The sequence below is a fragment of the Miniopterus natalensis genome, chromosome 9, assembly GCF_054644295.1.
Source record: "Miniopterus natalensis isolate mMinNat1 chromosome 9, mMinNat1.hap1, whole genome shotgun sequence".
Classification (NCBI taxonomy): domain Eukaryota; kingdom Metazoa; phylum Chordata; class Mammalia; order Chiroptera; family Miniopteridae; genus Miniopterus; species Miniopterus natalensis.
In genome coordinates this window covers 472,480-496,816 of record NC_142089.1, presented here as the reverse complement: position 1 = coordinate 496,816, position 24,337 = coordinate 472,480, and the positions used below count along the sequence as shown (strand labels likewise).

The 24,337-nt window shown below is 53.3% G+C and overlaps 1 protein-coding gene across 1 annotated transcript; it reads left to right on the top strand.

Annotated features, from left to right (window-relative positions):
• Positions 1-387: 387 nt before the first annotated feature.
• Positions 388-23,016, top strand: SSU72 (SSU72 homolog, RNA polymerase II CTD phosphatase). The gene is made up of 5 exons (XM_016216852.2): positions 388-743; positions 9,667-9,810; positions 20,753-20,892; positions 21,315-21,433; positions 22,698-23,016. Exons 1-5 carry the CDS (start codon positions 565-567, stop codon positions 22,797-22,799), a joined length of 684 nt encoding a protein of 227 aa, XP_016072338.1. The 5' UTR covers positions 388-564; the 3' UTR covers positions 22,800-23,016.
• The last annotated feature ends 1,321 nt before the right edge of the window (positions 23,017-24,337 follow it).

The following is a 24,337-nucleotide window of genomic DNA, read 5'->3' as shown; positions in this document are numbered from 1 at the left end:
GTTCATTACTTCACTTAATGTCACACTTTGCAGGGTTCCCGCGGGAGGGCGACGGCGGGCGCTGCGCGAGGCCGGGGTCGGAGACGGGCCGAGGCCGGGCCGAGCGTGAGCGCACAGCGGGTCTGGGCAGGCGCGAGGGCTCCGGCGGCGGGAGCGATGGCCCCGGGCCCCACAGGGACTCGAGATGGCGTGGAGCCGCCCAGAGAGGCGCCGGGTCGCCGCCAGCCATCCTCACGACGGTCTGCGCCGGCGTGACGTCATTCCCGGCGACGACGCCGGGACGTTCGTGGCGCGTCTACGTCACTGTCGGCGACGGCGGCGCGGTCTGGTGACGCCAGGACGTCGACGCGGGTCCTCGCGCCGCTCCCGTGAGGAACGCGGACGTCGGCTGCGCACACCCGGAGCGCAGACTTGCTCGCCAGCCCGGCGCCCGTGGGGTGGGCCTCCCTCCGTCCGTCCGCTGCCCGGGCTCTGAGACCGCGCGGGGAGGCCTGCGGGACGCCGTGTACACGCCCGCGCCGCGCGTCTCGACGCGGTACGTCGCCGGCGCCGCTGCTTCGCGTCATGACTTCCGGGAGCCGCGGCCGCCATCTTGCTCGCGCGGAAGAGCCGCGGCTGGGTGGGAGCCCGGAGCCGGAGGGTGCGGACGGTGAGGCCACCGCCATGCCGTCGTCGCCGCTGCGGGTGGCGGTGGTCTGCTCGAGCAACCAGAACCGGAGCATGGAGGCGCACAACATCCTCAGGTAGGTGGGCCTCCGCCCTGGCCCAGCGCGCCCTGCCGACAGGTCGTCTCTCCGGCCCCGACCTGCTCTCCAGACCCAGGCCCGAGCCCTCGGGCGGAGGCGGCCTCTGCCCTCCCCGGCCCCCGAAGGAAGCCCGAGGGGCTGCGTGGTCCGGGCTCATGAGCTCCGGGGGTCGAGCGCCGCGAGGACTGGGCAGGGCTCGGTCGGCCGCGCGCTGCCCCCACGTGGGCTTAGAATCCCGGGAAAACCAGGTTCTCAGCTAAGACGTTCCCGCGCCTCCGGAACCTCAGAGCTCCTGGTAAACCCGAAAGGCGGGTGCTCTGCGCGTCCACGCTGCACGCCTGCCCGTGCACCTGGGAAGAGTGGGCCTGACAAGAGCCTTTTTAGGGTCTGGGAGACCCCAGTGTCCGCCGACTGTCTCCAGGGCGTGTCCTTATTTATAAAACCTGCACGACGTAACCTCAGGACAGGAAGAGGCTTTAAGAAAACAAGGGGAAATGGCCTATTTTGTTAAGTTCGTGAATCCGTGGGCTTGCTCCCGTCCGCATTTCCAAGTCTCGTAAAAATTGCTCCCAACCCCCTTGAAAGCCTCCAGGCGGTAGTTTCTGGACTGCAGTCGAGTTGGAGCTTGAGTGTCTATTTCAGGAGCAGCTCCTCCCTCGGGACCCTGGTGTCGTATGCGTTTAGAAGTTTATTCCTGTTTGATACAGTTTTTTTTTCCTTCACCGCTTGCATTATTGTTAAAGTTTGGTATACACGTCAGCATTGACAGTGAAACAAAGTTGGAACTGCCTTTTCTCCCAAAGTTCCTATATGTGGACGTGGAAGGACAGCAGTGCCTGCCTTTTTTTACCAGGCCGGCCTCAACGCTCCTGAGTAATTTGGGAAAAGTAGAGCCCCCGCCCCCCCCCGGTTTTCTTACTGAAGCTGTATCGAGTGACCATGATCTGCTTGTAGGAGTTTGATTCGTCCCAACATCTACCACTGTCCACAGTATCGTTTTTTGGGTAGCATATGGTAGGCTTTGAGCCTAATAAACTCATGTGGAGGATATTCTTAAACTAAAACTTTTAAACTTAAGACTAGAAGTTCTCCAGAATTGCATTGTGTTGGGTCACATCCCCAAACTGCATTTATGCCTTCAGTCGTTAGAAGTTTGGTAAATTTAAGCACAAGAATGCAGCGTTCACACTTCTGGAAAATCACTCAAGGAAAACGAAGTTTAATACCTTTAATTAGAATAACAGGTGCTGTGGAGACCCCGTCCTTCCTCCTGCTGGTTCTGGAAGGTGATCCTTAGTTTAAGTCCTTCTGTTATAAGTATTTGCATAACAAAGTTGGGGTGAAATCTTAGGAAAGGAAAACTTAAATTATCTGCAACTTTGTTAGTGAAATCGGTTTCAAAGTCATGGGTATCTGATTCCCTAGGACATTCACTACAAGATGACAAGTCCTTGCTCTGGCCCAGTAGCTCAGTTGGTTACAGCGTTGTCCTGATACACCAAGGTTGCTGGTTTGATCCCTCGTCAGGGCACATACAAGAATCACCGAATGAATGTATAAATAAGTGGAACAACAAACCAATTTGAGCCCCCCCTTTCTGCCCCCCCCCCCCTAAAATCAATAAATAAAAATTTTTTTAAAAAAGATAGCAAGTCCTTTAGATTTCATAGTGGTGGGAGCTAGCACAGCATTGGGCCTCCTGTGGAAAGGGAGGCGAAAAGAGCCAGGGTAGGAATTCTTTTGTGTGCTTTTACCGGGTTTATTACTATCTTTCAAATTTGCTCATCAAAAGGGCAGACTCAGAATGCGGATAAAGGAAGTACATTTAGGATAGCATGTTACTGATACAGTGACTGAGGTTATTTTAACAGACATGCATCTTTAACATTTATAATGCCTATTTTGGGGGATGTTTTCTCCTTTGTTAAAATAGTAGTCTTTGCTTGTTTTGAAATTCTCACTGTAGGAAATACAGAAGATGAAGATCACTCAAAATGCCATTTTCCTGTGTCTAATACCCACACTTAAGGGAGATCAAAGTGAAGCTCCAGAACCTTTTCACGTCATGTCGTGAACATAGTCTGACTTCAGTACTCACACTTTTTTTTTTTTAGTTGATTTGCGAGATACAGCAATTTGTTGTTCCACGTATTTACAAATTCATTGGTTGCTTCTTGTATATGCCCTGACCGAGGATCAAACCCAAAACCTTGGCGTATCTGAACTATACTCCAACCAACTGAGCTACCCCACCAGGGCCACTTTGGTTTTGATATATTGAATTTTGAACACAGTGTTCCTGTGGAGTGACGGCCAGTGGTTGGGGATCCTGGGCAGGGTGACTTGTAGCCAGTCCCCCAATAATACACATTTGGGTTTTCTATTTTTCAGTCTTATAGCGTCAGTATCCTTGTGCCATATAAATGCCTGCAAGCTTTTCCTGGCATTTCCTTGACATAAGTTCCTAGAGGTGGAATTACTGAGTCAAAGGTAGACATGTTTTATATTTTCATACATTTTTTTCCAGACTGCCTTCCAGTAAATACCTATTTATAAAATTCTCATTTCCTCACAATTTTTTCATGCTACTAGGGCAAAAAAATGGATCTCACTTTCCTTTAGTTTTAAAATTGCTGTGAGATTGAACAGTTTTTCATGTCCTTTTCAGTGTTGAAAAACTACTTATGGCTTTATGTATTTGGATTTTTTATAGAGTTTAAAAGCATCTTTAAGAAATTTATATCAAGGTTTTCTGTTACAATTAGGAGAGCTTATGAAAGTCAGATTTAGAGCATAAAAAAGTGGTTTGGCCTGGCCGGGCGTGGCTCAGCAGTTGAGCATCAACCTATGATCCAGGCGATCAAGGTTCAATTCCCAGTCAGGGCACATGCCGGGATTTCAGACTTGATCCCCAGCAGGGGGCGGGCAGGGGGCTGCCGATCAATGACTCTCATCATTGATGTTTCTATCTCTCCCTCTCCCTTTCTCTGAAATCAATATAGACATATTTTTTTAAAAAGAAGTGTCACCTACCCTGTCACCCTGAACCTTAAAAAAAGAAAAGTGGTTTGGTAAGTGAAAAAAGTCAAGAAAACTGTGCAGTTTGGTTACAAGTAGAAAAAAGTATGCATAGGAAAACTTCTGAAATGAAATATCAAAAGGGATGCAGTTAACTGAACACGCACTGTAGGTACTTTATCAGTGAAGCCCTATTTTATTTTATTTTCGTCCTGTTGAAAATCAGCTTGGGCTGTGTTTTTCTGACAAGTTGAATACAAGTGATGATAAATGTTGGCACTTTCTAGAGCTAGTCAGAATGTTCCCTGGGGTGGTCGTCGTTTGATCTTTTGAGACTAAATTTTTCAAGTGCCAGTCCTGGGGGGCCTTTAGGTTTTTAAGGGTGTTGGAAGACTTGTATGTTCTTTGTACTCTGTGGATTAAGATTTCCCTTTAGAGCCAATTATTTATTTTGTTCCAAACGCCTCCTAGATGTTAAGGGACATGTTGATTTTTGGAAGCTACATTTTCAATTGTAGAATTGAAAACAAATTTTAAAGACAGACTTCTATAAGTTGCTGGGCTGAGTCCTCAGTGTTCTCAATCACAAGTTCCTGGCTGTGAGGTTTTAGGAAGATGAACAGAGGCTACAAACATGGGAGAAACAGTGTAGTTAGTCTGTTGAGCTCCTCTGTAGCAGGTGCTTTCCCAGCCCCATCTGGTTGCATCTGGACAGCTTTTAGCTGTCCACACTCACACAAATGAGACACTGCCCAGAGCAAGAAGCCCAGCTGATGAGTGACACTAGGGGCTCTGTTCGTGGTAGGCGAGTAACAGAACCAAGACTCAAGATGAGGAAAAACATGAGCTGAAGGGTGTTGTGGGGGGCCACAGTCAACCGAGGCCCTGTGGTTCTTCAATTTGGGGCCAATTCTTGATGTGACCAGAGCATGTGGGCCCCAAGCCACATTGGTGGAGAGGTGCTGGGACCTCCTACCAGATGGGACATGTGTCAGGGCTGCCTGAGGTTGTGTGGTCACACACCAGACATAGGATGCTCCCAGTCAAGGTGCCAAACAACTCTGGTCTGAACACATTTCCAGAAGCTTCTTACCAGGGAGGGTCAGCTGGGCCCTGTGACCTCTGGCTGCATCTTTGATATCTCTTCTGGGAAAGTTTGAAAGTTGAAATGATGGAAGGGGAATGGGTCTGAGATTGAGTCCTGAGAATGGCAGAGGACAACACTCACCTTTTGGGTTCTGAGGGACTGCATGGTTTTTGTCCTTAGAAGCAGGACTAAGGGTGGAGAGTTGAACATTGAGACAAACCCCGGGCAGACCAGGCATGGGAACGGCTCTAGCAGCTGAACCGTTCTTCCATGCATTAGGGTCTTCTCTGGCCTTCTGTTACAGGTGAGAACAGAAGGAGCCCCGAGCAGGTACAGCAGATTAGTGAGTCCTTGTCTAGGACTGCCCTGTGTGGGTACTGGAAGGAAGCACATTGATGGTTGTGGTGCTGGTGCTGTGTGGAGGGGGGCCCCACAGTGGCCAGCAGAGCAAGGTGAGAAGCCAGGGTCGAGGAATGGGGCTGGAGGAAGGACAGCTAAGCAGGGTGCCAACTGGGCAGCCTAAAAGGCAGGTTTGTCACAAGTTCAAGGCACAGATCTGCTTAGAAGCCACTGGGTTTCATTCTTGGCCTTGTCGGAGCGTAAGAATAAAATAAATCCTAAAAAATGTTTATTGAAATGTATTTAGGGCCCACAATTTGCTAGTGAGAACATAAATTTTTTTGGACTCTTTACATTTCAGAAGTTTGTCTTCCCAGTCCTGGCCATTTCACAGTGAAATTACAGGCAGGCATTTAGGTGTGATATCTCGAGAGCTGTTGATTTGTGTCCTGTGAGCATGAGGTCACATAGCTAGAGACCAGGCTGAAGACTGGTGATTTACCTGCAGTGGAGGAGATGTGGTGGTGAGTGCACTGTCCTCGCAGGCTGTGCTCTCAGGAGCTCGGCAGTGGGTCAGGGGCGTCAGTCTCAGCCAGAGCAGTGCTTTACAGGAGGTGAGTGCTCACACCACAGAAAGCAGAAAGATGCCACCTTCCTACAGTGCTTCCGGGTGTTCATGTTAACGTCAGTCTTTTCCCTTTAGTTGTTGGATAACAGTGGAAACAATTCTATGCCCCGGCATTGAACATTTTCTTTGATTGGTTCTTTTTCTTTCTTTCTTTCTTTTTTTCTCTTTTTCTTTTTTCCTTTATCTCAGAGAGGGAAGGGAGGAGAGAGAGACATTGATCAGTTGCCTCCCGCACTCGCCCCAGCGAGATCAAACACATAACCTGGGCACGTGCCCTGACTGGGAATCAAACCCATCACCTTCTAGTGTACAAGGCAATGCCCCAGCCGACTGAGCCACACCAGCCAAGGCAGATAGGTTCTTTATGAAAGATTTTTGATCCTTGCGAAGACATTTGATAACTCCTTGTCTGGAAGGTTAGTTTAGTATAGAAAATAGCTGGCCCTTGAACAAAGCCTGTTGGTTGTCGGGAATGTTATTCTAACACTCAGGTCTCTTATGTAAGAAACAAATGGTCCCACTGAACTGTTGTCACCACGCAAGATAGGCTGTTACCAGATTAGAAGAGACAGTGCTTCTGTTGCTAACTAGCCTTTTTGCCACTCATGAACATTTTGTTGGAGGAGGAACAAACTGCATTTCATCTTATTTTTAAACACGCTTGGTGAAGATCTCGAAGTCGGGGGGAGGGGGAGGACAGGCAGCCGGCAGTTCCTCCAGACAGAAGCCAGCCAGCGAGGAGCTTGTCTGGGCCGCCAGGGGAAAGGTTGGGCCCAGTTACTTTGGGGATGATTTACTTTGGGGGATCTGGGCAGACTGGCATGGAGAGTGTTCTATCTGGACACCCAGTGCAAACCTCAGACCCAGTGTGATGCAGTGAGTACAGGAGCTGGGCCCCCCAGGCAGGTCAGATCCGAGTGGCTGCATCAGGAGGAGGGGAAGGCCCTGCACACGGGTCTCCACTAGAGCCTCCTGGGAGCCTATGGCTGCTTCTAGGTGCACACCTGCCATTCCCCAACCTGAAACACTCGGGCCTGCCCAGGGCCTCTGCCCGTTGCCTCCACTCCTGCCCATGGCTTCTCCACGCTGTACTGCTCCCTGTCCTGGGTGCTGGATGTTTTGTTTATTTCTCATCCTCCCCACCCCCCAAGGATCTGAGGAGAGAGATTTGGGTCTGTTTTGGCCACTGCTGTGTCTCCAGCACATAGTAAGCTCCAGGAAATACTGTTCAATCAAAATGGAATGGTAAGCCTGCTGCCAGAGGTGCTGGAGGTTTTTCATGTTTTGAAACTTCAGGCGTTGGCTTCGTGGCTCCTTTGCTGTGGCTTGGCTAGATGAAGATGTAGTCCCTGGGTGTTTCGTCACGGACTGCAAGAGTAGTTGTGCCTGGGCTCATTACGAGTTGGGCTCATTTTAAATTCCTCACCCGAGGATATTTTTTCCATTGTTTTTTCAGAGAGACTGGAAGGGGGAGAGAGAGAAAAACATCAGTGTGAAAGAGACACATCGATTGGTTGACTCCCGCACTCACCTCAACCGGGGCGAGGATCGAGCCAGCAACCGAGGTATGTGCATGTATTGATTTCAGAGAGAGGAAGGGGGGAGAGAGAGAAACATCAATAACGAGTCCTTGATCAGCTGCCTCCTGCACGCTCCCGTCTGGGGATCGAGGAGCCTGCAACCTGGGCATGTGCCCTGACCCGGAATCGAACCGGGATCTCCTGGATCATAGGTTGATGCTCCACCACTGAGCCACGCTGGCTGGGCACATTTTTTTGACTTTTTAAAAAAAAAAAAAAATAGAGAAACATCGATTTGTTTTTCCACTTATACATTGATAAATTTTATTTTGAAAAAGTGAACTGTATCTAAGTGAATCTTTTACACATTTTTGTTGGGGAGCTTGTTGCTTTTCCCATTGTTGCCCACAACAATTTTGGGGACCCTTAGTGCGTATGTCATGTCTGTTGAAGTGTGCGGTAGCTCTGTGTCTAAAACAACAGTGTACATACCTTAAGTAAAAATACTTTATTGCTAAAAATTGCTAACCGTCATCCTAGCCTGCTGGAAAATAGAGCCCATAGACTTGCTCATTGTGGGGTTGCCACAGTCCCTCAGTTTGTAGTGTCTGTGCTGCGCAGTGGAGCAGGTGCTTCTGTGTGTGGTTTCACTTGACTTGAGAGCATCACCTGCAGGTGAAAGACCTGCAGACTCTGGAGACAGACCCAGAGTGGTTCCAGGTATGTGTTGAGCAGCTGCTTCCACACTTTGTGTCACTCCTGGCCACCAGCTTACCTGGCCACAAGTGTTACCTCCCGATTAATTCACAGCTTTGGCCCACAGGCCTCTCAGCTCTCAGTAGGACGCCCAGGCCTGGTTGCTCCCTCTGCAGGAATGACCTTGCCTTCTGCTGGGCACAGGCCTCAGCTCCATGTCCTGTCCTTAGGGCACTGTGGTCTTGTTCCTGTGGGGCTGTGTTTTTTCATAGCACATTTCCCTCCCCCTTTGGCCAGAGAGGCAGCTCCCGGTCTTGGCCCTGACCCGGTGCCCTCGGGGTGAACCCAGCCCTGGACATAGGTGAAGTGTTGGCGGAGTCAGTGCATGTGGGCTTCTGGGCGCCCTGCTTTCCCATGAATCCCTCCTTCCCTCTGGAGGAGACTGGAGGATTGGTGGGTTTTCACACCCTACGGACACAGGGTTGGTCTGAGGAATAATTCACTCTTTTTCTTGATGTACATTTCGTGTATTAAATAGCTGTTAGGCTACTGGAGTGTTGGCAGGTGCCTGTAGGGGAAAGGGCTTGTTGGGCAGTTCTTTTGGGGCAGTGGTTGGTCGTGAGGCCAGCGTGGTCCCCACTGGGTTCACTTGTTACCGTCTTAGGGGAATGTGACCTCCACAGAAGCAGGTGCCAGCCGACCTTGCATGACCATGACCACCTTGTGTGGAGTGGAGGAGGTAGTGGGTTCCTGTTGCTGCCTGGACAACAGCTGGTTCCCACCCCCATGGTCTTTATGCCGTTCGTCAGGCTTGTTGGTGCTTTGACAGGAAACTCGCCTTTTCTAGTACTTCATCTGACTTTCAGGCTTGGGGTGAGGTGGTTGGCGTGTCCATGCTTGGTGACTGGGCCTGTTGCCCTCAGGTCGTGGTGCATGTTTGCAGCCGTCCTTACTTCCTGGCCCCTTTTCCATCGGGATCTATTGTGGTGACCAGGCAGCAGAAATGTCAAAGTTGAGGTGTCTGGCCCTGGGGTTGCTGATTGTTCATCTCCCCTTTCTCTGTGTCCTTGATAATTCTTGGCTTCAGTGCATGTGCCACCCCTCAGCCTTTCTCAGTGGCAGAAAGTGCCCTACTGTGTGGCTGTGGCACCACTGCCAACCGTCTTCGAGCTAGTGGTGGTTGCATGAAGTGGTAGGGGGGCTCCCAGAAGTGAGGGATCTGGTGGAGGTGACAGTGGCTTTCACAGCTGGACACCTGGATGCCAGCGCTTTATTCAGAGGCTTCCCAGTCACTCCAGCAGCCCCATCTGAGTGAGGTTTGTTTCCCTCTCATGAACTCACCCGTTCGCCATCCAGCAGCTCTTTATCATGTGCCTGAGTGGTGGTGACGTGGCAGTGGGAGAGAGCCAGACAGCCCTTCGTCTCTGTTATTTTCAGTTTCATCTAGCTTTTATGTAACATGCTATAGGAATTTTAAAATTTTGAATAAAGTATTTAAAGTTAAGGACTTAAAAACATGTTCTCAAATATCAACAGTTACTCGTTTATTTTTCCATCTCATGCCCCTTGTTTTTAGGGTTTTGTACCTTACTTAATCCAACTGTGATCTTTGTCTCCTTTTGTGTCTTTCAGCAAACGGGGATTCAGTGTCCGGTCCTTTGGAACAGGGACTCACGTGAAGCTTCCAGGGCCAGCGCCCGACAAGCCCAATGTCTATGATTTCAAAACCACATATGATCAGATGTACAATGATCTCCTTAGGAAAGACAAAGAACTGTATCCCAGCGGGTTACCCTTTTAAAGACCCCAGTGTGCTTGTCTGTGGCACAGGTGTCTCGCTGACCCCATGTCAGGCTGGGTGGAGGGTGGATTGTGGCTACCGCTGCGAGCTGTGTTCAGCTGGGCACATGTGACGTAGACACCCTCTTCTCCTTTCAGAGACCAAGTTTGCATCCCTGGTGCTACTTAGTTAAGGGCTGGCACCATTGGGCCCGTGGACATGTAGGGCATGCAGACGTACACGTGAAGTCCATGGTGACCACGTCACGACATGGCACAGATTATATGGGGAGGCAGAAGCCTCAGAGTCCTTCTGTCACTGCAGGGCTGACCTGTTCCTTCTCAGACAGGTGTGTGTGTGAGGGTGTGCACTGACACATGGGCCGGCTGCACACACACCTCCCTGATGTCTCGAGGTCAGACCCAGAAAAGGGCCTTGTTTGCAAGCAAAGGAAGCTTGTTAGCAAATAATCCGAGAACTTTGCTTCATTTCAGGCAGAGGCAGAACAGGCTGGATCTGCTACTTAAGACTCATGAAGGAAGGTTTTGTTTGGGTTTTTTTGGTTCTTTTAGCTTAACAAATTTATTTCTTCACAGTTATAGAGTCTAGCAATCCAAGATCAGGGTGTTGGCAGAGTTGGTTTCTTCTGAGGCCGCTCTCCTCTGCTTGCAGACGGCCACTTTCTCACTCTGTCCTTACATGGTTTCTAAGAAAAAGGTATTTTTTTAAAATAGATTTTTTATGAATGTGGCACTGAGTTGTGTGTGTGGTTAAGATAATCATTTTCCGGTTTTTGACGGGGCACCTGGTCACTCCCTGCTGCTTTGAAACCCCCAGGCCTGCCATTGTCACTTTGAGTGACGTGTAGTGGTCAGGGTGGAGCCCAGATGTATTCATGTGAAAGGAACATAACACCACATGGAAAACTTGGTCTCCATGTTGGCACACTTGCAACTTTTAATAAACCACAAGTGTTTTTGGTACATCTAGATTAGCTAGCTGGAGTTGCCCCGGAGGTTCTTGTAGCCAATGTGAGCTGGGCTCCCTGGCTATAAGTAAACGCCAGTGGGGGCTTTGGGGCAGAAACTGGCATTTCCTGTAAGGGCCACCGCTGGGTAGTTGAGAGTCTGGGTGGCCATGGAGGGCGGGGTGCCTCTGACGCAGGATTCCTCGGTGTCACCTGGGGCCAGCCCACTGGGCGGCACACCCAGGCAGCACAGGTGCCACTCACAGGTGGGGAGGTGCACATCCTTGGGCCCCCTTTCCCAGAAACCCCATTTGAAGAGGCTCCCTGAGTGTTTATGGTTGGTGAGTCATCACCTGTGTCCTGTCTCCATATTGGAGCAATTGCTCTGCTCACACTCTTTGGCCAAGAAGGGAGACTGAGCTCCGGCACATGGAAGAGCAGCCTCTGGAAAGTCTCCTATGGGCTCCCTTAGAACCGAGGCTACCCTTAGCCTTGCAGGAAGCATTAACCAGAAGTCCCTTTTTCCTAGAAAGAGCTGGGATCTTACCTCTAGGCTTTGTGTGTTGAGTTCATCTTGAGACCCTGGCTGATCCTGAAGATCATTCTTCAGTGAGCGCCATTCATGTCTAAACTTGCACCCAGCGGGAGAAACGGGAACAGGGATGGTGTGCTTGCATATACTCCTTTAGGTATCACAGGCCCTTTCACAGCGAGACTTGGGGCAGGAGGGGTGATGTGCGTGTCCTGCTAGTTCACATAAGGGCCAGAAACCCACTTATCGGAACTCAGTGTCCCCACAAAGCATCTGTCTCAAAGATAAGCACGCTCATGTGCCTGTGCGTGCCTCTGCTACATCAGGAAGTGGGGGGGGGGGCCCCACTGTCACCCACAGTACTTGTCTCCTGGGGACCCTGTGTAGGAAAGTCCACTTCCCTTTTGATTGCCCTTCACAGCTCTGGGAGTAAGAGGGACACCTTTGTTGCTTTATCGACTTCACTTGGTTGGAACTTCTGTCTCCTGGGGGGGCGGGGAACAACCTTTCGCTTGGTGCTCAGCTTGACTCAAGTGCAGCCCTGGACCAGTAGTGGAGGGACATCTGCTCCAGGGGTCACTGGACACTGCACATGCTGCAGGTGAGGGAGGGTTGTTGCATCAGTGGGGGGAATACCCTGGTAATGTGGGAAGGGGGTACTTGATTAGCGATGGGACAAGCATCTGGCTGCAAAGGGGCCTCGAGATTTGCTTGCTGCCTCATTTGCTCATGATTCATGCAGCTAAGAGCTAAGAACCCAGGTCTGGAACAGAATACCTGATGGGCTTTTGCAGAAGTGGCAGTTACTATAACCTGTGGTGGGAAGCCAGGAAACTATTTAACATGTAACTGGAAGGTAAACAACATTCAGCAGATCAGTTTTCCATGGAGAGAATGATAGGGTTCTGGAGATACCTGCAGGCTCGTCCCCACTGTCACCTCAGTGCAGCCAGGGGTCGGGTCCCTGCGTGTGCCCGCTTTCCAGTGTTCCCAAGACCTGACCCTCTGGGGTTTGGCCAGTATTCCCATTAGAGTCAGAGGACTTGATTAAATAGTTAGCTGTAAATAGCCGGCTTTGATTTTGGTTTTCTCTCCCCCAGCAGGAGCAGGAGGACTTAAGGGACTGAATGACTCCTGCCTCCAGCTCACCTTGGCCTGTGTCCCTTTGAGCCTCCCTCTGGGAACTCTTGAGGGCTGTGGGGCTGGGGGTGGGGTGGAAACCTCGTTAAACTAGAACTAAAGTGAGGGAGGTGCTCCAAGCTCTAGTAAAGCCAGGCGAGGTTAGTAACAGTTTTGTTGCCATTTTCCTTTTGGGGATTGTCTACAAATAGTCCAGGAAACCTGAATTCACCTGACGCTCCACAGACAAGGAATCTCCTGATTCCTCTGTTAACAAGGGGACTCATGAAGGGTAGTTGTGTGGCACTGCACAGTCTGTCCAGTCAAGTGCAGCCCATGGTCTTGACCTCTTCCAGGTCTGCACCGCTGTCCGGCAGCTTTCAGAGCATTTTCTCCCCATAAACATCCACAGTGGTCACTGTTCACCTCCCAAACTCTCACAGTGGTCACTGTTCACCTCCCAAACTCTCCCAGCCCGCGGTCACTGTCCAGCTTTTCATTGGATTCACTTCTGGGCAGTTGCCATAGCTGGAGTCATACAATGTGTCCTCCTGGCCACTGCTTCCACCGTGCATGTGTTTGAGGTTTGTCCATGTTGCGGTGCATCACACTTGTCCTTTTTTTTTTTTTTTTTTTTTAAGGAACAAAAGGTGCCCTAATCGGTGGTTAGTGTTGGCCTACACACAGAAGGGTTGTGGGTTCGATTCTAGCCAAAGGCACGTACCTGGGTTGCAGGCTCGATCCCTAGACCCAGTTGAGGTGTGTGGGGGAGGCAGCCAATCAGTGTCTCTCACATCAGTGTTTCTCTCCCCTCACCTTCCTCCCACTCCTCTGAAAAGCAATGGGAAAAAATCCTCAGGTGAGGATTTTTTTAAAAAGGAAAAGCAAAAGCCAACTTCTGTTCTTTGCATTTGAGGGTTTCCTCAGTGCTGTCCTTGGCCTCAAACTCTCCTTTTTTAAGTGCACATTTTTTCCTTGGACTTTCTTTCTTCCTTTTTCCACAGATTCGTTGTGAATACAGAGCGGCTTAAACTTCATGTGATTGCTGCGGGCGTTAATGTAGCTCTGTGGCCGAGGCTTCCGGGGGTGTTTCATTTTCCACACTTGAGCTCCACTGAGGCATCTGCCCTGAACCCTGAGCTTGCTTAGCCTTTGGTGGGAAGATCGTTTCCTTCCAATAAAGTGCGTCCAGCTGTGGAAAGAGGGGCTGGCCTGTCAGGAGACTGGGTCATTTGGAATCTTTGAATAGAAAACTGCTTAGAAAAATTACGAAACCATTTGCCTTAAAAAGCAAGCGAAAGCCATCCTCTAAGTACAGCTCGGGGGTTTTGGGGTTTTTTAATCCTCACTTGAGGGTATTTTTTCCATTGCTTTTTGGAGAGTGGAAGGGGGGGGGCATTGATTGGCTGGCTCCTGCATGCACCCTGGCTGAGGTTAGGGATGGAGCCTGCAACTGAGGCACGTGCCCTTGGCTGGAATTGAAACCTGGGACCCTTCAGTCCACAGGTGGAAGTTCTAACCGCTAAGCCAAACCGGCCAGGGCAGTTAGTGTGATTTTAAGACTTGGGACCAGCTGTCCCTAAACATGGATTTGAAGTGCAAATGTAGCATTTCCTGGATCCTCACTTTATTTGCATAATTGGAGACTGAGTTTAGGAGCCTGTGTCAAGCATACTCTTCTGTAGTGGATCTTCTATAATCACTTTGGAGTTAGGATTACATTTTTAAACTTGATTTATTTATTTTTTTTCTTTTAATATATCTTTATTGATTTCAGAGAGAAGGGGGGAGAGAGAGAAACATCAATGATGAGAGAGTCATTGATTGGCTTCCTCCTGCGCACCCCCTGCTGGGGATCAAGCCCACACCCCCTCCGGGCATGTGTGGCACTGACTGGAAATCGAACCCAGATCTCCTGGTTCCTAGGTCGATGCTTAACCACTGAGCCCCACTGGTCCGGCATAAATTTTGTTCCTTTCCATCTCAGTTTCATTGTTAGGCCTTGGCTTCATTTACGTGTATGCCCACTTCGCTGTGTACTTTTTTCTTGTCTTTGGGTAAAGGGTAAAAATAAAAATGATTTCTCACTGTAAGTCCCCACAGCCTCCTGACCTCCATCCGGGGTGTGCAGTTAGTGGGCACAGCAGCTCAAGAAGGGGGCCATCCTCTCCAAGGCCCCTGCACCATCACTAGCTGCGGCCACTTGGCTGTTCCAGAAACTTTTTTGGGTCTGATTAGACTTGTTGAAAGCTGGCCAGCTCTCTAATGCTGTGCTTGGTGGGTGGAGATAGCTGCCAGCCCCCGGTCCCGCCCTGGAGTGCCTCCTGCCCTCCGGGGTGCATGATCTGCACACTGGTGGTCCTGAGCCGCCTGCCTGGTGCCCTGTGCTTGAGGCATTGGGCTCTTGCTGGCTTCCGCGTTTGACCCTGTCTCATTGACCGTAGTCAGCAGCCATGTCTTTACATGGTTTTGGAAACAGTGTTTATCAAGTGAACATATTCCCAAGCAGATAGTGATTTTCAAGAGAAAGAATGGCCTAGTTTTACTGATATTTAAGCTTTTGGGTTTTAGAAAAGCCCTTGCTTAAAATATAAATTGTGGCCTTAAGATGTTTCAGATAATGCAGAATAGTAGCTGCCATGTCTGATGTCTGCCTGCTCATCTCATCTGATACCACACGTTGAGCAGAGCCGACTGGCCCATGTAGTTGCCAGGGATCATTTGTGGGTCTGGATGTAATGGAGGTGCCCTGGCCATGCTCACTGCTTTGGGTGTTTGCCCAGGCCCAGGGGGCTGGCCTGGTCCCCCACCTGAGGTGCCAGTACCAGGTGTGTTGAAAGTGGGTTACTTTACCTGAAGACAATGGTGTGGGGGCCATTGCAGACCCAGCCAGAGCTGACCCTTGACCCTCATGTCAGGGACACAGGATGGTGCCCAGTGGCTCTTTGAGCTGATGAGGGGTTCCCACGTTCTTGTTTATGCGACTTATGTGCTTTGCAAAAACTGCTTTGACTCCTGGAATGAATTTGAATTATTTCCTAATATAAAGGAGTGCTGGCTCAAAAGCTCTTGTTGCCGCAATTCTGAGTGTGGTTTGAGGGTCCCAGCTGTCTCCACACCTTTCAGAGGATCCCTGGCCTAAAGCTGTTTGCTCTTGGTTTTTTTCGCTTTTCTGTGTGCTAAGGGCTCCCCCACAGGCTCCTGCCCTGGGTGCCAGCCCTCCAGCAGCTGAGGGGCTGTGTTGTATCCTTGTGGTGACAGCACAGCTCCAGGATGCACCTCCCCAGCTGCCTACCGCTGCTGGAAGGGGCCTGGCCAGCAGCCGCTGGGCAAGGCCCGCAGGCCTGCGGTCATGGGAAATGTATCCATCCTGATTCTGTGCTTTGCCAGGAAAATGTGGGGTGAGATGGGCCCCTTTGGGGTGTCACCTGTATTTGTGACGGGAATGGGATGGGCAGGGTCCCCAAGTGGTTTCTTCACTGGCCAAGGGAGAATTAGGAGCAAGGGGATGGTGGCCTTTCCTCACAATGGGCCAAGTGGATGCCCCTGGTCCTCACTGGGTGTGCTTTGGGGTGACTCAGGTTATTTCCTTTGGCCTGTTTTCCTGAATCTGAGCTCTGAGGGGGCCGTGCCTATGGCTCATGACTGGTGTTGGAGGACTGGGTGGTGGGAACCTGGGTGTGCTGCAGTGGGCACTCAGGGTTGCGGCCTCCTCCCAGGGCAGGGAGAGCTTTCCCAGGGATTGACGGGCAACTTGAGGATGACACCAGGGGGAGCAACCTGGGGTGCCAGCCTCCCTGGCCCTCGAGTCCCAGATGTCACCCTGTCACAGGCCCCATCATGTTGGTGCCCATCAGAAATAAAGGCAGAAATGCTGCTACATAATAATCCTAAAATTGGACCCAAATGGACTGTTCCCTAGATGGGCGGGGGGGAGCTTCCCTGTTGAGGAACTGCCCATCCACTGGATGCCTAAGCAGCTCCAGCTGCAGAGATGGAGCTCCCTGGACAGGCACAACAGGTGGGCAGGGGTTTGAGGGGACTCTTGAAGGCACCAGAGAGGAGACCACTGACCAGGAGTCTGACCTCCTGGACTGGGGCTGCCCCTCGTGGTGTCTGGGATTGGGACGTTTCCCTGGGCTAGCCCTGGGTCTGTTTGGGGAGTGCCTGCCTAAGCTGGGCACCACTTCATCCTTCATGTTGCCCAACCCAGGGCGGCTGGGCCTCCTGTGACTACCTGCGGTGGTCCCAGGCCCTGGCAGAGCCCACGGAGGGTGCTCCCTGTGGGCATTTCTAGCCACAGTGCCTTTGAGAATCTTCCGCCATAGGGGACTTGGCCCAACTTGAGAATTCCAGCCTGTGTCTGACGTTTGATCAAGTTTAAGATTGGAAGTCAAGTTGGGTGAGAGGGTCCCAGTGCTGAGCCAGCTCCCTGGCATGGCCCTCCCTCCAGGAGCATTGACCATAGAGAATTTGGGGTCCCCTCCAAGGCTGAGGCACAAAGTGGGGACACCTGAATTAGGTGTGGCAGCATCTGGGGACAGAAGCTGTCGGTACCAACCAGGACGTCCTTGGGTTCGAGTGAGCGTCTGCAAAGCAGCTCTGAGAAGCGTCCTGTCCACGGAGCACCAAACACGACTGTCAGTCCAGCCAGGACCTGAACAGGTGACACCGAAGGTGCATGAGGGGAGCCTGATGTTCCCGAGCCTGGGCGGGGACACGGGTGAAGGTTCTGACCGTCCCCCCATGGTTAGGAGAGAACATGTGGGGCCTTCAGTGGGGGCTGGGTTCCTGCCCTGTCCTTGGTGCTGCCAGGCTGCTGGCCCTGAAGCCCCTTTGTGACCGGGTGCCACCTGGCTTGGGGTGAGGCTGTCCTTGCCCCTCGCCTCCCCACCCCACCCCTCTGGAGTTGTTTCACTGAAGGCCCTGCTTCTGTCCTGAGCTGTCAGTTTCTTCCTACCCAGTTTGTCTTGCTCACCTGCTGTGCTCCCCTCTTCCACCCTTGGGAAGTACTCTGTCCACCCAGGACTGGGACTTGGCAGGCGGGGGCAGGGAGGCAGGTGGAAGGCCCCCTGTCTATCATCGTGGGGTTCAGTGAAGATGTGGGGTGTGGAAGCCCTGCTGCTAAACCCACAGCCTTCACAAGTGGGCATCTGGTCCTCCTCCTGATTCTTGACAGCACCATTCCCTTGCTCTGGAAACGCTCATCCATCTCTTCCAACCTTGGCCCACCTCCTCCATGGGACGTCTGTTTTGAGCTGAGTGCCCCCAGGGGTCTCTGACCTAGATTTTGCTCCACATCAGCCCCCAAATCCTGCCACCCACTCTCCCATGCCCTCCTGCTCCCATGGGAGCCAGTGGTGCCCCACACCTGGCTAGCCAGACCAAATCCCTGCACAGCTGGCCCCGGTGTGCTCCCAGGGATGGTCCATGGAGAGGCAGGCAGAGTGGCCCTTCAGGGCCGTGGGTGCAAATGTGATGACCCCACATCATAGGAACAGCTTCTGCTCCCTGGGTGCCCTAAGCAGGTGACTGGGAGGGACTGGGGAAGTCCACTGGAGCCAGTGGCCTAGCCTAGTTGGCTTCATCTGTCTCCGTGGCCTTCAGTAGCATCATGGGGTTGCTGGGAGGCTGAAGCATATTAAGAACCTCCCATGCCCTGGCTGGTTTTGTTCAGTGGTTAGAGCATCGACTCTTGGACTGAACGGTCCCGGGTTTGATTCTGGCCACAGGCTCTGTACCTCCGTCCCAGGCCCCACCCTAGTCAGAGTGCGTGCGGGAGGCAACCAACCCATGTGTGTGTGTCTCATGTCACTGTCTCTCTCCTCTCTCCCTTCCGCTCTAAAAAGCCATGGAAAAAATTTCCTCAGGTGAGGATTCAAAGCCGCCTGTGTCACAGGCTGTGCTCCTTTGGGGACCAGCTGCTAAGCCAGGAGCTTGTGATTGGAAGGCGGCAGGGGACGGGCAGGTGGTGACCACAACCCCAGCAGCTCATGTTTCACAAGTGCAGGGGAGGCTCAGCCAGGCCCATCGCTGTCCAGGCCCATGGTCGCCACCAGCCACAGGAGCACCTGTTTGTGGGAAACATAAGCCCTCGCCTGCCCGCGCCCTGGGTGGTCAGCCCTGTCCTCTTGCGGCTCAGTGTCTGCTGCTTCCCAGGGGTGTGTCCAGGGGCGTGGCCCTGCTGCTGCTTTAGCACTTGGAGGCCTTGTTCAGCCAGGAAACACTTCACTCTGACAAAAGGCCTCAGGTCCCCCCGCCTCCCAGCAGTGCGCATCCGCTCACAGCCCCCACTGTGGCCCAGCTTTGCTCTAATAAGGGCTTTGTCCTGGTGGCAGGTTCGTCTCATTTTGGCCTCACTGCCCTGGTGATCCCCCCCTCCTGTCCCTCGTGGTTTGAAGTGAGGATTCCAGTGAGTGAGTCGTGATTTCATCCTCAAGGGCTCCTGGCATGGGCACCCCCTGCCGTTGGTTCTGCTCAGCTCAGCCCAGGCCATACATCCCTGGAATTTGCCAGAAAATAGTTCAGAAAGGCCCATTACATGTATGAGGGTCAGTGTCTGATCCCCCAACTGGGCCTTTCTGCTTAATTTCATGAACTCACCTTCATTTGTGATGTCATCTACGTACATAATTGAGGGTGAAGTGAAGGAGGGAGTTTTATGAGTTCTTCGCAGGACTGACCTGAGCGCCTGGTGGTCATCTGTCCTCGAGAGCCGAGCTTGTTGAGGTGGCAGGTCTTGGAGTTGTGTATGGGGCTGACCACAGGCTGAGCCTCAGCCTACCAACCCTGCAGACTGGTGCACCTTCCCCCAGCCCAGTTCTCTCCACTGGGCTTTTGTTTTTTTTTAATCTTCACCTGAGGATATTTTTATTGTTTTTCAGGGAGTGGAAGGGGGAGAGAGAGAGAAAGAGAGAAACGATATGAGAGAGACATCGATTGGTTGCCTTCTGCACGTGCCTGACCACTGGGCCAGGGATCAAGCCTGCAACTGAGATACATGCCCTTGGAATCAAACCCAGGACCCTTCAACTCCATGGGCCAGTGCTCTAACCACTGAGCAACAGGCTAGGGCACTGGGCTTTTTTTTTTTTTTTTAATATGTCTGTATCGATTTCAGGTAGAGGAAGGAGAGAGAAAGAGAAACATAAATGATGTGAATCATTGATTGGCTACCTCCTGCACGGCCCCCACTGGGGATGGAGCCCACAACCCGGGCATGTGCCCTGACCAGGAATTGAACCACAATCTGGATCCTAGGTCGATGCTCAACTGCTGAGCCATGCTGGCCAGGCAGGCACTGGGCTTTGATCTTTGGTGCCAGGCCCATGTGGCAACAGAGCTCCTGGGGATGCTGGCCAGGACTGGGCACTGGCTTTACTAACTTGGCTAGAAAGTATTAAGAACCCAAAACACCACAGCTGACAACCTAGTGTCTTACAGTTAAAACCATTAAACAACTGAAGTTTATTATAAAAGCTGTTCTTGGTCTCCAGGAAGGTAGGAAATGTATTGTGAGTAATATGAGCTGATTTAAATAAATTGTCACAACTGAAAAGTCTGGAAAAGTCTGGGTAACGTTGTATCACTCAGTATTCCTGTATCAGCCACTCTGTCTAAGATAGAATTAATGAGATGCGATCGACCCTTAGAGACCATACTCTCTTCCTGGATGCTGTCTCTGGCCAGGGGGTGAACCCTTGCCCTTGGGCTTTGTCTGGACAATCCCTGAGGAGGCACATCCAGTTCAGGGGTCACCTACTTGGTACAGACATCACTGTGGCACCTAGGTGTCCCTTCTGAGCTCCAAGGGACACAGCCTTTTCAGGCTTCGGGCCTGGGCCCTTTTCACTGTCAGTGGTTGTGGCATCTCACTCCTGCACCCCTTTTTGTGCTGGGTTTCTGGAGCTTTGTTGCTATTGCTGAGCCTGGTTAGGTGGGTTTTCAGGTGAGCACTGTCCTTGCTGAAGGTTGGGGTCAGTGTGAGCAAAGATGCTGCAGGACAAGCCACAGAGGCAGCTGGCAGGGTGAAGAAACGGGGCTGGAGGTGACAGACAGCAGGTCTCCACTTTCTGGAACGTGCTGGTCAGGAAGCTGTGACCTGAATGGCCGAGGTGGGCCTGTCCCGATGCTGGTCAGGGCTGGCCTGCCCGCTCGCCTCATCCTCTGAGGCCTCGGGGACTGGGGCAGCACCTACGTGGCCTCAATGCTCTTGCAGGGGGTGGAGGGGATGCCTCTGCTGCTCTGCCTGTGCACATATCCAGCGCTCAGCTGAGTTAATGACGCGTCTCCTCCAAAGTTCCTTAACTCCTGCACCCAGCTACACGCAGAATGGCATTTTGCACATGTTGGACAGAAATAAGCGAATCAAGCCCCGGCCAGAAAGATTCCAGAACTGCAAAGACCTGTTCGACCTGATCCTCACCTGCGAAGAGAGAGTGTACGACCAGGTGGTGGAAGGTGAGCCCACAGACCCAACGCCCCCACATGTGCCATGACCTGTGGTGCTCTCTGTCCCTCTTGTCCCTACTCACACCCCTCCTCTATCCCGGCCCAGTGCGCCAGGAAGCATTGGGGGAGCCCTGACACAGGGGCTTTGGCCCATCATGTTCAGGTTGAGGCCGCCTGTGCTGCCAGTAGCATCCTGTGGGTGGGAGGGTCTTTGGTGTGTGCAGAGCATGCGTGAGCAGAGAGCTGGGACCTGGGCTCTGAGGGTGACCATGCTGCTGCTGGATGCTTTACCCCAGGACAGGTTGCACGTTTGAGGGGTGAGGTGGGGGCCTGGTGTTTATTGAATCACAATCGTGTTTGGGGAGGAGGTTTGATGCCGGGAGGGCAGGTGCAGCAGGGCCTCTGACATGGTGTTGTTTTGTCTCCGTTAGATCTGAACTCCAGAGAGCAGGAGACCTGCCAGCCGGTGCACGTGATCAACGTGGACATCCAGGACAACCATGAGGAGGCCACCCTGGGGGCATTCCTCATCTGTGAGCTCTGCCAGTGCGTAAGTATCCATGCCTGCCTGTCCCTGCTCCGGGCTGCACCAGACACCTGAGATCTGCGACTGGCGAGGGCTCAGGGTGCAGGGCCAGGTCCTTCTGCGCATGAGGGCTTCGTGCAGAAGTGATGCAGAGGCAACCGCAGGAGTGAGACCACTAGCTGGCTCTGGTTAGTGCACTTTGTGCGTTAAGTTGATAGGAGGCCGTGACTGCTGGGGCTTCACCACCATGAAGGCAGATGTGTGGGTGTCTCCGGGCTCTGGGGAGGCTCTGCGCTGGCCCGTGCAGCCCTGGGCACCCTCCCTGGTGTGAAAAACCCTGGGGATTTTGCAACCACTGTGCAGCTGTGCTCAGAGCAAAGTGTGACAAAAGCACCTAGCAAGGAGGAACGCATGTGCCTTGTCTTCTCCCCATGGCACCTGCATTTAGGTCAGCTGGCTGTGAGTGACAGAAACACAAAGAAACAAATGGTTTAACCAAGAAGCCTAGAGATAGGCCCTGCTGGTTTGCTCTGAGGGACCCAGCACAGCTTCTGTTCCCCATGTGCCTCATGGTTCAGTGTGGCTGCTGAAACTCCAGCAGTTGTGCCCATGATCCAGCAATCATGAAAGAGATCGGGCTGCAGGGGGAAGACGTGTCCCAGAAGTTGCACACATGACTTTGGTCATGCTGACTAGAGCTGAGTTAAGAGGGGCAGGGGGGCCATTCTTCTTTGGAGCCCTGTTTTAGACCATGACGGGACAGCAGTGGCCTTGGCTGCAGTCCAGCTTGGGCCACCCCGGGGCTGTCCCCTGGCAGTATCTATTCCTTTTAGGGCAGCAGTTGTCTACCAGGGATACCTGGCCATGTTTGCACACTTGTGGGTCTCACAACTGGGAGGGACATTGGTGGCAGCTAGTGGGTGGAGGCCACAGATGCTGCTAAACACCCTGCACAGGATGGTCCCCCCTCCCCACCTCAGCATGGGCTGGCTCTCCGCCCTGGGTGACTTTGGGGAAGGACTGTACCTTCTGTGCCCAGTGTGCTCTTTTGCGGAGTGAGGGTCCCGTAGTTGAAGTCCTTGTGACATTTGAGAGCAGGCCCTGGTTTCAAAGCCCAGCCCTCTTCCCTTTGGGCTCCTCCAAGGGAGGGCCTGGGGCCGCCTGGGGACCCTCTGTCCTGGGACCCCCTGGCTGTGATGAGTGGGAAGTACAGGTCCCCGGCTTCTGCCGGGGGTAGGCTCCTCCAGCCCTTGTTCTACTTCCGCTCATGCTGCTGCTCTGCCCGCAGATCCAGCACACAGAGGACATGGAAAACGAGATCGACGAGCTGCTGCAGGAGTTCGAGGAGAAGAGCGGCCGGACCTTCCTGCACACCGTCTGCTTCTACTGAGCCGGCCGCCGGCACCCTGAGCCGCCACCTTGCGCTTCCTGTTGTTCCTTCCCCACCCTTGTTTTGACTCGGGGCTGCTGCCCGTGGGCAGCGCCCTGCACTGTACATACGAGTTGAGGTTAGACACAGTGCGGCCCACAACTGTGGAGTGTGGTGCCCCACCCTTCATTACGAGCGTTATTAAAGTTTTTTTTCTTTAAGCAAATCAAAAAGAAAATGGTTTACAGTTTATTTTCCCTCAGTGTCTGTCTGTTCGTTGTGTGTTCCTCCCTCTCCCCTACCTGGCTACCTGGCTGGAATGTACAAGCACCTATTGGGAGAGAACCTGCAGTTGTCCAATAAACAGATGCTGCTGTCCTCTGCTTGTCCTGAGTTCCACACCTGGCCTGTCCCTGGTCCCTGCTGCCCCTGAGCAGGTCCCTTGGGAGGAGGCGAAGCTGGGTTCCCGATGTGCCTTCCCAGACAGCCAGTTAGGAAGGGCTCCACGGCTGCAGTCCAGGGCCCCGTGGGTCCAGCTTAGCTTTCAGACACCCAGCACCCAGGAGGTTCTGTGCCCACTCGGGCTGCTGGCACAGTGGGGCCCTACATCCTACAGCACCTGCTCCCACCGTCAACTGTGCCCCCCAAGTAGCCTTACTTCGCAGTGACCCCTCCTGGTTTACACAGCCGTGGAAGAGCTCAGGTCACCTGGGGGAGGGCTGGGCTCCCCTGCAGGCAGGGTGGGCCACTGCGGTGGTGCCCGGTGCTGTTCCCCGGCTGTGGATGAGGGGTTGACACAAGGACGCCTCTCCAGGCCCTCAGCATCGTGGGGCCACCAGAGCACAGACAGGACACTGGCCGCCTGGCTTCCCGGCTGCCCAGCCTGGTGTCTGGGCTGACCCTTGAGGGAAGCCCAGGCTGAGGCTGGACCTGACCCACTGTGGTGTATTCTTTGGCTTTTGCTCAGCTGTCCTCAGGCCATGTGGCCATGGCTCTGGAGTGACATCCCTGGCAGCTCCCCAGCGACCCTGTGCCCTCTCCACTAAAGGCAGTGGCCGGAGGGGCCCAGTGCTGCGCAGCCTACCCAGGGGCGCTGGAGGAGAAACTTCGGCTGACAAGTGGGGAGGAGGGGAGAGGCACCCCAGGGCCCTCTGCAGGGTCACCATTCGGGTGGGGCCGGGGACTGGGCTCCAGGTCCACTGGGCAGGCGACCAGGGCCCGTTCCGACCAGACGCCCCGGGGAGGGTCGGGCCGGCGCACGGGGGCGGGGCGGCCGCGTGGTCCCTCCCGGAGGCGGGCGCGCAGGGAGAGGGGGCCGGAGCGCGCGCGGGGAGGCAGGGAGGGAGGCAGGGCCGAGGGCGGAGCGGAGCGCGGCGAGCGCCGAGGCCGGGCGGCCGAACGACCCCGAAGCGGCTGCGTCCCCTGCCCCGCGACCCGGGCTCGAGCCTCCTACCCGGCCGGCGGCGGTGGGTGCGCGGCGCGCTGACCTCTGCGGAGGCGCCTGGGGCTCAGCATCGGGCCGGGGCCGGGGGGGCGCCGGGGCCGGGGGGCGGCGCTCC

Bases quoted from the DNA above. Each gene is read 5' to 3' on its own strand.
- SSU72 (XM_016216852.2), top strand. From the start codon at position 565: ATGACTTCCGGGAGCCGCGGCCGCCATCTTGCTCGCGCGGAAGAGCCG. The intron at 9,811-20,752 runs GTATCCCAGCGG...TCCTGCACCCAG, and splicing joins CTTAGGAAAGACAAAGAACT to CTACACGCAGAATGGCATTT. The intron at 21,434-22,697 runs GTAAGTATCCAT...CTCTGCCCGCAG, and splicing joins TCTGTGAGCTCTGCCAGTGC to ATCCAGCACACAGAGGACAT.